Source organism: Sinocyclocheilus rhinocerous, unplaced genomic scaffold (assembly GCF_001515625.1).
Source record: "Sinocyclocheilus rhinocerous isolate Xijiao unplaced genomic scaffold, SAMN03320098_v1.1 scaffold2733, whole genome shotgun sequence".
NCBI classification, from domain to species: Eukaryota; Metazoa; Chordata; class Actinopteri; order Cypriniformes; family Cyprinidae; genus Sinocyclocheilus; species Sinocyclocheilus rhinocerous.
Window position 1 is genome coordinate 211,400 of NW_015650021.1, and position 11,707 is coordinate 223,106.

The 11,707-nt window shown below is 40.7% G+C and overlaps 1 protein-coding gene across 1 annotated transcript in view; it reads left to right on the forward strand.

Annotated features, from left to right (window-relative positions):
* The window catches only part of ptk7b (protein tyrosine kinase 7b), a 50,267-nt gene extending 39,169 nt beyond the window's left edge, over positions 1–11,098 (forward strand). Inside the window, exons 7-16 of the mRNA XM_016516396.1 lie at positions 766–1,017; positions 1,116–1,263; positions 1,866–1,993; positions 2,793–2,994; positions 4,157–4,305; positions 4,817–5,049; positions 6,330–6,410; positions 6,497–6,666; positions 7,818–7,981; positions 10,584–11,098. Of these exons, the coding sequence (XP_016371882.1) occupies positions 766–1,017; positions 1,116–1,263; positions 1,866–1,993; positions 2,793–2,994; positions 4,157–4,305; positions 4,817–5,049; positions 6,330–6,410; positions 6,497–6,666; positions 7,818–7,981; positions 10,584–10,744 (1,688 nt within the window). The 3' untranslated portion in view covers positions 10,745–11,098. The remainder of the gene's footprint in view (positions 1–765; positions 1,018–1,115; positions 1,264–1,865; positions 1,994–2,792; positions 2,995–4,156; positions 4,306–4,816; positions 5,050–6,329; positions 6,411–6,496; positions 6,667–7,817; positions 7,982–10,583) is intronic.
* Positions 11,099–11,707: the final 609 nt, after the last annotated feature.

An 11,707-nucleotide genomic window follows, 5' to 3' on the forward strand; every position in this document is an offset into this window, starting at 1 on the left:
AAGGTCGTAATGGAGATAATGAAAATATCTGAAGACTGTTATGAAAACGAATGTTAAAGATAAAAATATGACATGAAAACCTGCCTATGAACACATGATTAGAACACTGTTAGATTAGGATTATGATGCAGCAGTGTTATTAAAAAAGAAGCATCTAAAAAGGAATAGCTGCCTGGGGTGAAGCTGGTTATTTAATATAGTAATGATTATTAAGAAAAGAATTGGAGGAAAAGATGCAATCTTCAGAAATCTTTAACTCGATTTTTCTAAAAAATGGACTTTCTCGTCTCTCTCGACTTCAAACAGGTGTAGAGCAGTCCTTTTTTTGTCTGATTCCAACAACTCATATCATTTAATATAAAATAACTAATTTTTGAAAATTTGCTCATTGTGACTTATTTTGCCAGCACTGGTCACTTTTGTTTGTTCTCTGGTCTTTAATAATGTTCTCAAAATGATAGAACCGAAACATTGTTTCTACATTGTTCATGGAAAGTTTTTTTTCAATGTTTTAGTTGGATATTCGTCTAATGTTTTTTTTCTTTAAATGTTGCTACTTTTTCGGAACTCTCAGAGAAAATTCAAAAGTAACGTTCCCATAAATTTTGCAAAATGGAATGTTCCCTTATCGTTCGCATAACCAAGAAAAAGCATTTCTAAAACATTTAAAATACTGGATGCTTTAAATGTTCAGTGAACATTTAGGAAAAAACGTTTTCAAAACTTAATGGAAAGGTTAGCAACGTATTTTTGTTGTTTTGGCAGCTGTGGCATCACCAGCTCTGATTGAAACCGCATGGCTTCCTGCAGTGATGACGGTGATGTCTGGTGTGTTTGAGCTGGTTTCTCATGCGTGTCTCTCCGCAGACGGCGCTGATCTCCCGTCTCACGCGAGTCAGATGAACGGAGTTCTGCGCTTCAGTACAGTGACCCACGCCGATGGAGGGAACTACACGTGTGTGGCGTCCAGCAGCGCACAGGGAGAGATACGAGCGCACGTCCATCTCACTGTAGGAGGTGTGTGTGTTAGATTTGAACGCTGTGGTTGATCATGAGGTCATGTGAGTTGTTCCACACACACTGACACACTCACGTCCGTCTGTGTGTTTTGTCAGTTCACGTGGAGTTTAAGCTGGAGCCGGAGCAGACCACAGTCTATCAGGGTCACACGGCCGTGTTTCACTGCCAGGCGTCAGGTGACCCGCAGCCGTACGTCCAGTGGATGCTCAAAGACAAACTACTCGGCAGCAGCAGCTCCAGCAGGTCTGTCTCTCTGCATCCGTCTGTCTCTCTGAATGTGTCTCACCGCACCTGTCTCACTGCACCTGCATGTCTCACCACACCTGTCTCACTGCATCTGTTTCTCACTGCACCTGTCTGTCTCTCTGCACCTGTCTCACTGAACCGGTCTGTCTTGTCTCACTGCACCTTCCTGTCTCACTGCACCTGTCTGTCTCTCTGCACCTGTCTCACTGAACCGGTCTGTCTTGTCTCACTGCACCTTCCTGTCTCACTGCACCTGTCTGTCTCTCTGCACCTGTCTCACTGAACCGGTCTGTCTTGTCTCACTGCACCTTCCTGTCTCACTGCACCTGTCTGTCTCTCTGCACCTGTCTCACTGAACCGGTCTGTCTTGTCTCACTGCACCTTCCTGTCTCACTGCACCTGTCTGTCTCTCTGCACCTGTCTCACTGAACCTATCTGTCTCACCGCACCTGTCTCACTGCACCTGCCTGTCTCACTGCATCTGTTTCTCACTGCACCTGTCTGTTTGTCTGTCTGTCTCACTGCACCTGTCTGTCTCTTACATACATGATGATCCTTCATGCCGCAGATGTTGACGTGTGTTGATTGTGTTTCTCCAGGTTTCAGAAGATGCCCAATGGCTCTCTGATCATTAGTAACGTGACCACTGAGGACACGGGTGTGTACACCTGCATCGCAGGAAACACCTGCAACATCAGAGACACGGCTGCGCAGCTCTATGTCGTGGGTGAGGAACATTTTAACCTGATTGTTGTGTTTTTTAAAAAGTAAAGCAGATTTTAGTTTGACAAGTCAATGTGTTCATGTACACACACAGATCATAGAGCGAGTTTGTTATTTCATTTCATATTTCACTTTTATTTTTATAGTGCTTTATCCAATACACAGGGTTTCTGTGGGTCTTAAAAGGGTAATAAAATCTTAATTCGTCCTTCCACAAATGAAGGCCTTAGAATGTCTTAAATTAGACCAGAAAGTCTTACATTCATAAAGCTGGCATTAAATGTTGGATAGACTGCATAAAATGAATTTCATCCTCATTTTTTAAATTTTGTTTTCAGTTCAAATATCTATCAGAGATATTTGTTCTTTGTTTTAATCATAAACTCACTTCATTTGAATCAATTTATCATAAAACAAGACTATTAGATGATCATCTTTAAGATTTTATTACTTATTCAGATATTTAAAAATATAACTTCTGAAGGATTTAGGTCAGTATTTAAGAGGTTTAGGCGGTTTAAATGAAGTTCAGTGTGATGTTACACTGATGTTTTGAACGGATCAAATGCCTCTGAAGTGCTTATAAACTCTGATACACTCTCCAGTGACACACATTCGTTATCAGTGTGTTACATTGTTGCCTAGCAACTGTAAAAAGCTACAGTTACACTGTAAACTACTAGTTCTGAACTGTTTATTTTGATGAATTGCAATGTGTAACAGTTTACTGAATGGCCTGCAGTGATTTTGCTGTGGTGTTTTTTGTGATGTGTCAGACTGATGTGTTCTGTCTCTGTTCTCAGAGAAGCCTGTGCACCCGCGCAGTGAAGATGAGGATAAGAGTCAGTTTAAGATGTTCCAGACGATCGCGCTGTCGGTGGCCGTGGCCGTGGCGTACATCATCGCTGTGCTGGGACTGATGTTCTACTGCAAACAGAGACGCAAGAGCAAACGGCTGCAGAAGAACCGTGCCGGAGAAGAGCCCGAGATGGAGTGTCTGAACGGTAGAGTACAACGGGGCTAAAGTGCCTAAAATGTATAATTGCAGAAAAAATATATACGTTTGTATTGAACATTAATGGAGCCACAGATTTTGTGTGAAAATAAATCATACAAGTTGTTTGTTTAAAAATCTTATAAATGTATGCGGTGGCACACAGTATTGATACAAATACTTCAGCTAAAATAATGTTTTTTTAATAATGTCTTGTTCAAAACCATCACTTTAGCCAAGTTTGTACTATTTTCTGCTTATTTTGAAAAATAAAAGAATTATTGTTTTGTTCATTAAATACACTATCATTAAAATACGTTCATATAAAAATAAATTTTAAAATACAAAATCAAAATCATTTTAAAAAGTAAAGATTCTGAAAGCATTGAGGGAGATCCAATAATAATTGAATATAGATTTACAGTAGTAACAACAAATGAAATTTTATTATATATGATTAATATCATGTTCTTAAATATGATGGTTTCATTCTAAACATGGTGATTATCTCTAATATGGACTCTCAACATAATATATGATATTAACCATCTGAATCGAACCATGTCAACAAATGGAAAAATCAGCCTTCTGTTAATTATCATGTTAATTACTGTGCGCCTTTAGCCCCAACAGCAGGGGCGCTTTTTACCCCAAACACCATACTTTTACATATTCTTTCGTTATTTAAAAACTGTTGCTCTAATTATCTTAAGAAGACCTTTGTCTCGAAATATATGCATTAATTTTAGCGATTCTCGCTTGCTACTTAAATCTACAACATTTTAAAAAACATCAAATATTAGATCAAATAAGCACAGAATCAACTTTGCGCTGCTGCGATGCGTCAAGGATCAGACAAATATACAGGTGCATCTTGAAAAGCGGATGTTTTGGAAAGTGCTACGCCACGGTTTTGTGCCATCTAGTGGTTTAGAGGGAAATATGATCAAAGGCGCCTTTAGCCCCGTTGTACCCTACTGTCACATGATTAATATCAGACTTATCAATCAGCTGCTATCTGCCTGTTTGAGATGTTCAGCATCAGCTGACGGATCACTCGGTCTCTGATATGTAGTGCTTGTTCAACCTTGTCATTTCTAATACTTGTTCTGTTTTCTCATGTTATTTAGAGATGTTTGCGAAGAGTGTGTGTGTGTTTCCTGTAGGTGGCGCTGTTCAGCTGAACGGCCACAGGATGTCTGAGATCCATGAAGAAGTGGCTCTAAGCAGCATGAGACCTTCAGCAGACTCAGAGAAACAGCAGAGCTGCGGTGACAAGCTGCACTTTCCCAGAGCGCACCTGCAGACCATCACCTCACTGGGTAATGAATCAGCAAAACAGAACCAAACTCACTTCAGTTCACTTTTACAGTAATAATCATTTAAAAGATTTTACATTATGATGATATTTGCTTCTAGATTTAGGATATTACTTAAAGAAATCACATCATATTCATTTATTAAAGGGATGAAATGAAAATGTGCTCATCCGAGATCAGGATGAGTTTGTTTCTTCATCAGATTTGGACAAATGTAGCATTGCATCAGTGTCTCAGCAATGGATGCTCTGCAGTGAATGGGTGCCGTCAGAATGAGAGTCCAAACAGCTGATAAAAACATCACAATAATCCACAAGTAATCCACAGCACTCCAGTCCATCAGTTAACATCTGGAGAAGACAAAAGCTGAAACAAATCCAGCATTAAGACGTTTTTAACTAAAATACATTGAGTCCATAATCCATAATAACGCTTCCTCCAGTGAAAAAGTGCATCTAAGAAACAAACACGTGTGTGTGTCTCTGTGTGTGTGTGTGTGTGTGTGTGTGTGCAGGTCGTGGTGTGTTCGGCGAGGTGTTTCTGGCTAAAGCGAGGGCGATAGAGGTGGCCGAGCCGGAGACGCTGGTGCTGGTCAAGAGTTTAGAGAGCCGAGAGGAAACGCACCGAACCGAGTTCAGACGAGAGCTGGAGATGTTCAGCAAACTCAATCACGCTCACGTCGTACGACTGCTGGGAATCTGCAGAGAAACCCAACCTCATTACATGATCCTGGAATACGTGGATCTGGTACTAAACACATTCAAGTCCTTTATTAATTCCATGCAGCAGTCACTCTTATGTTCGGCTTATGTACACACAGAACACACATTTCATGAGTGCTAATTCTCTTTCACTTAATTAGCAGTATGAATATTCCCAGAGCGCACCTGCAGACCATCACCTCACTGGGTAATGAATCAGCAAAACAGAACCAAACTCACTTCAGTTCACTTTTACAGTAATAATCATTTAAAAGATTTTACATTATGATGATATTTGCTTCTAGATTTAGGATATTACTTAAAGAAATCACATCATATTCATTTATTAAAGGGATGAAATGAAAATGTGCTCATCCGAGATCAGGATGAGTTTGTTTCTTCATCAGATTTGGACAAATGTAGCATTGCATCAGTGTCTCAGCAATGGATGCTCTGCAGTGAATGGGTGCCCGTGGATCTGGTACTAAACACATTCAAGTCCTTTATTAATTCCATGCAGCAGTCACTCTTATGTTCGGCTTGTGTACACACAGAACACACATTTCATGAGTGCTAATTCTCTTTCACTTAATTAGCAGTATGAATAATCTAAGTCAGCATACACACCGTTTCTGTTTGAATGTATCAATCCTGCACACTTCTTAACCCTTGTGCTGCTGAAAAACCTTTTCCTAATCCTGTGTTTCCAATCAAAAATGACCAGCCTACAAAAACTCCTCGTGAATCTCTCATTATGCTATATTTTCACCAAATCTTGGATTCATTCTTTTTGTCAAATTGTTTCAATCGGCACAGGTTTTGTGTTTCTTCTTGGAACTGATTGATCGCAGGCCTCAGTGATCCTCAGTTTTTGAGTGAACACTGACAAAATTATCCACAAATAATGCTTTTTTCAGTCAAAAGCTGAGGAGCGTCAGCTCAGATCAGTGAGGATCATTTGGTAATAATATAGAATAATGAAACATTTATAATCAGTTTTTATAGGCAGGTCTTTTTTTTTAAGTTTAACAAAGTGGGGGAAAAATCCACAAAAACTAGCATTTTCAGGAAAAAGAAAATCGTCTCTGCGTCAAAATGTCCAGAACATTAAGGTTAAACCTGAATCATCACAAATTTTACTTTAATCAATCCACCCCTCCTCAGGGGAGTTTTTCATGTTTGTGTTGGACTTTTATCTGATGCACATGCGCATGATGACTTTCTGTATGTTTGAATGTGAGTTCATATCTGTTTATGATGTAGTTAAGTGTGTCCGTGTTAATAGTGAAGAAGTCGTGCTGATGAGTGATTTCTCTGTTTTTTCAGGGCGATCTCAAACAGTTCCTCAGGATATCAAAAAGCAGCGATGAGAAACTCCAGCCGTATCCCATCAGCACTAGAACTAAAGTGGGTTCCTCCTGTGACTGAGCATCTCTGCGTCTCTGAGTGTGTTTAATAGCTTGTGTGACTGTGTTGTTCACGGTGCTCCGCAGGTCTCCATCTGTGCTCAGGTGGCTCATGGGATGCAGCATTTATCAAACAGGGGTTTTGTGCATAAAGACCTGGCGGCCAGGAACTGTCTGATCAGCGGACAGAGACACGTGAAGGTGTCTGCGCTCAGTCTCAGTAAAGACGTCTATCTCAGGTACCAGCTCCTTCAGTCTATTTTAGGATCTTTAAAGCGCTGTGAGATCCGCTGCAGAGGTTGTATTTGTTGCATTGATGTATGGTTTGTTAGGATAGGACAATATTTGAAAATCTGGAATCTGAGGGTGCAAAAAAATCTAAATATTGAGAAAATCATCTTTAAAGTTGTTCAAATGAAGTTCTTAGCAATGCATATTACTAATCAAAAATTAAGTTTTGATATATTTACGGTAGGAAATGTACAAAATATCTTCATGGAACATGATCTTTACTTAATATCCTAATGATTTTTGGCATAAAAGAGAAATGTATAATTGTGACCCATACAATGTATTGTTGGCTATTGCTACAAATATACCCCAGCGACTTAACACTGCTTTTGTGCTGCAGGGACACATATACTAGGACTGAATCCAAAAATTTAAGAGTTGTCTTTGATTCAGATTTTAACTTTAAAGCTCATTTACGTAATATTACCAAAACTGCATTCTATCATCTGAAGAACATTGCCAAAATAAGACTGAGCAATACTGAAAAATGAATGCATGCATTTATAACTAGCAGGCTTGACTATTGTAGTGCCCTGCTTTCAGGTCTACCAAAGAATACAATTAATCAACTACAACTAATACAAAATACTGCTGTTGGAACATTGACAAACGGCAGAAAGAGAGATCATATTACACCTGAATTAAAGTCATTACACTGGTTACCTGTTAGTTTTGCTATTGATTTTAAAAATATTTTATTAGTTTATAAGGACTTGCTCCAGACTATCTTTCTAAAATGCTTATAGAATACGAACCCAGAAGGACTCTCAGGTCTTCAGATTATTTTCTTCTAACTGTACCTTATAGTAGAACTAAAATATTTATTTCTATTTTGCATTTGGTGTATTCTATTGTTTTTGTATTTGATTCCTTCTTGCATGTTGAACTGCATTAACTTGTTTGGAAAAGTGCTATATAAATAAACATTTGCTTGCTTGCGTGCAGAGCGCCATCTAGTGTTGATGAAGCTCAGTCACACATGCTGATGTGTGTGTGTGTGTGTGTGTGTGTGTTTGTGTGTGTGTTTCTCTGTGTGTGTGTGTGTGGCTCTGTGTGTGTGCCTGTGTGTGCCTGTGTGTGTGTGCGCCTGTGTGTGTGTGCGTGTGTGTGGCTCTGTCAGGCAGGTGTGGATCCCGCTGCGCTGGCTGCCGGCTGAGAGTGTGTTTGAGGGTGAGTTCTGCAGGAAGGCAGACGTCTGGGCGTTCGGGGTGCTGATGTGGGAGGTGTTCAGTCTGGGCGAGCTGCCGTACCCTGCGCTCAATGACCACCAGGTGCTGGAAGGTGAGCAGACGTGACTTCCTCAGCTGTGTGATCGAGAGAGTCTGTGTCCATCATCAATCCTGTCAATGCATATTGATCATATTCATATCGATCATGTCGAGTAAGGACTAAGTGTTTGTATTTACAGGGTTAAGCGGGTCCTTCAAAATCTTAAATTCTGTTTTATCAAATGAAAGGCCATAAAAGTCACCATAAAATCAAAATGGACAATTTGTATTTTTTATGGCATATCGCAGTGTTTATTTTAAGATTTATCCATGCACACCATTCATTTTTTAAGTTCATGTGTCCTCGTATGAATGACTTTAAATATCTTAAATGGAACAAAAGTCTTATTATCATTTTAAGAGGTCTTACATTTTGGGCTGGAAGAACAGGAAGTGTGAAATGACTTAATGTGATTATTAATCTTTAAAAGGCAATGAATTAAATAAATGTGAGCGCTGCATGTGTGAAGTCAAACGTGGCGCTGTTGTACATTCTGGAGGATTGCCGTTTCAGAGCCGTTCACAATTAATGAATGCTGCACATTTATGACTAAACAATTGCTTATGATCGACTGTTGATGAATTATGACAGTGTTTACTTCATGGTGTTTATATTGTACAATAAGTAAGTAAAGCGCAGACATTTTAAAATAACAGTCCTGGTGTATTTTGGACTTATACTTTATAATTAAAAGCCCCCCATTATACATTTCATCTTTTTTTTTGGCTATTATTGGCGTTTTGGTCACACAATAAACTGTATTTGACGTTTAATTTGATGTAGAGGAAGACTAAGACCATTATTTAACACATTTAAATTTAGAGATTTAACTAGTATCGGCGCATATCATTGTATCAGGAAAATCCATTATCAATCATCCTCTAATTAATATGTATTAATATATTAGTACATGAAACAATTTCAATACATATGTAAATATTGAATGAGACATTGAGTATTTTACCCTGTTTTGCAGTTGAATGTGAAACACAGTCTGTTTAATGACGTAAAACAATACTTGATTTATTTTGATTTATTTGACCTGATTTATTTATTTGTGCAGGTCTTAAATTTGATTTTAATAACTGCAGAAACCCTTCAGAGTTTGAAGATGATCATCATAGATCATCATAGTGTCTAATGTGTCTCTCTGTGTCTCATGTATGTCTCTGTGTCTCATGTATGTCTCTGTGTCTCATGTGTGTCTCTGTCTCGTGTGTCTCATGTATGTCTGTGTATCATGTCTATCTCTTTGTGTCTGTGTCTCGTGTGTCTCTCTGTGTCTCATGTGTATCTTGTGTGTCTCTGTGTCTCATGTGTCTGTCTCATTTGTGTCTCATGTGTTTCTCTGTGTCTCTCTGTCTCATGTGTGTCTGTGTCTCGTGTGTCTCTGTCTGTCTGTGTCATGTGTCTCGTGTGTCTCGTGTGTGTCTCTCTGTGTCTCATGTGTATCTCGTGTGTCTCATGTGTGTCTCATGTGTTTCTCTGTGTGTCTCTCTGTCTCATGTGTGTCTCACGTGTGTCTCTGTGTCTCATGTGTCTCTGTCTCATGTGTGTCTCTCTGTCTCTTTTTCATGTGTGTCTCGTGTGTCTCATGTGTCTCTGTCTCGTGTGTGTCTCATGTGTGTCTCTCTGTTTCTCATGTGTGACTCGTGTGTCTCTCTGTGTCTCATGTGTCTCTGTCTCGTGTGTGTCTCTGTGTCTCATGTGTTTCTCTGTGTCTCATGTAGGTCTCTCTCTGTGTCGTGTGTCTGTGTCTCGTGTGGCTCTGTCTCATGTGTGTCTCATGTGTGTCTCTTTGTCTCATGTGTCTCTGTCTCGTGTGTGGCTCATGTGTGTCTCTCTGTGTCTCATGTGTCTCTCTGTCTCTCTTTCATGTGTGTCTCGTGTGTCTCATTTGTCTGTCTCGTGTGTGTCTCATGTGTGTCTCTGTGTCTCATGTGTCTCATGTGTGTCCCGTGTGTTTCATGTGTCTCTCTGTGTCTCATGTGTCTCTCTGTCTCGTATCTTGTGTGTCTCATGTGTGTCTCTGTGTCTCATGTGTGTTTCTGTGTGTCATGTGTCTCTTTGTCTCTCTGTTTCATGTGTCTCTGTGTCGTGTGTCTCTTTGTCTCATGTGTGTCTCATGTGTGTCTCTCTGTTTCTCACGTGTGTCTCATGTGTCTCTGTGTCATGTGTCTCTGTCTCATGTGTGTCTCATGTGTCTCTCTGTGTCTCTCTTTCATGTGTGTCTCATGTGTCTCTGTCTCGTGTGTGTCTCATGTGTGTCTGTCTCATGTGTCTCTCTGTGTCTCATGTGTGTCACGTGTGTTTTATGTGTCTCATGTGTCTCTGTCTCATGTGTCTCTCTGTGTCTCATGTGTCTCTGTGTATCTCTGTCTCGTGTCTTGTGTGTCTCATGTGTGTCTCTGTGTCTCATGTGTGTCTCTGTGTGTCGTGTGTCTCTTTGTCTCTCTGTGTCTCATGTGTGTCTCTGTGTCTCGTGTCTCTGTGTGTCGTGTTTCTCTTTGCCTCTCTGTGTCTCGTGTGTCTCTTTCTCATGTGTGTATCTCTCTGTGTCTCATGTGTGTCATGTGTCTCATGTGTGTCTTATGCGTGTCTCTCTGTGTCTCAGGTCTCCAGGCAGGTACTCTGCGTTTGTCTCCTCCAGTGAACTGTCCTGCTCACGTCTGCAGTCTGATGAGCCGCTGCTGGGCGTCCAGCCCTAAAGAACGGCTCACGTTCAGCGAGATCCTTCAGATTCTGACTGATTCCCCCGCAGACACCAAAGTCTAGAGGATCACGACTGCAATCAGAGACTCAATCACACACATTTCAGACGTGAGAGTCTGCTTCGAGACTCGCTCAGGATCAAACACGCTTCTGTCCCATTAATGATCTGTTTACGCTTCTGTAGAAGCTCCTTCCTCTCGCTGGAGCCTCAGGGACCCCGAGGATGACCTTTGACCTCTGCAGCGCAGGACAATCGCAGATCCATCAGGTTACAGACACAGGAGGAGGTACTGCACACACATGATGCTGGAATCCCGTCATGCCTGCGGCTCTCGTCACGCACTGGAATCAGCAGTGCATACAGTCGAGTGTGTGTGTATGAGTGTGTGTGCGTGCGAGTGTGTGTGTGTGTGTGCGAGTGTGTGCGCGCGTGTGCTCGTGTATGTGTGTGTACTTGTTTATGCTACAATGTGGGGACAAAATATCTGGAAAGTCCCCACAATTCACAGAAACAAATATGTGCATGTGTGTGTGTGCGTGTGTGTGTGTGTGTGTGCATGTGTGTGTGTGCGTGTGTGTGTGTGTGCATGTGTGTGTGTGCGTGCGCGTTTTCACAGGATGATGTGTCACGAAACACATCATTAGTGGAGTTCAGTCACTTGTATGTGGGAAACAGAGATTAATGATGAAGTTAGAGATTGACATACAAAGCTATAATATGATAACAAATTCACTAATTAACCTGTGTGTGTGTGTGATGACAGAGATTGTTGTTCTCTGAGGTGCTCACAGGTGACTGTGTTATTGTAATAAATAAATATGCAACGCCTCAGACAGCGAACATTTCTAAGCCATGATCAATCACATATTATTGTAATTCCCAGTTCACTGTCCGTCTCTGCAAAATCCTTCTGGATTGTTTTTCTCAAACACACCTGACAAACTTAGATGATACGCAGATTACACTTCAAACTTAAGGTGTCATGTTGATGTGTTGTGATTAGATCAGTGGTTCTCAACCAGGTC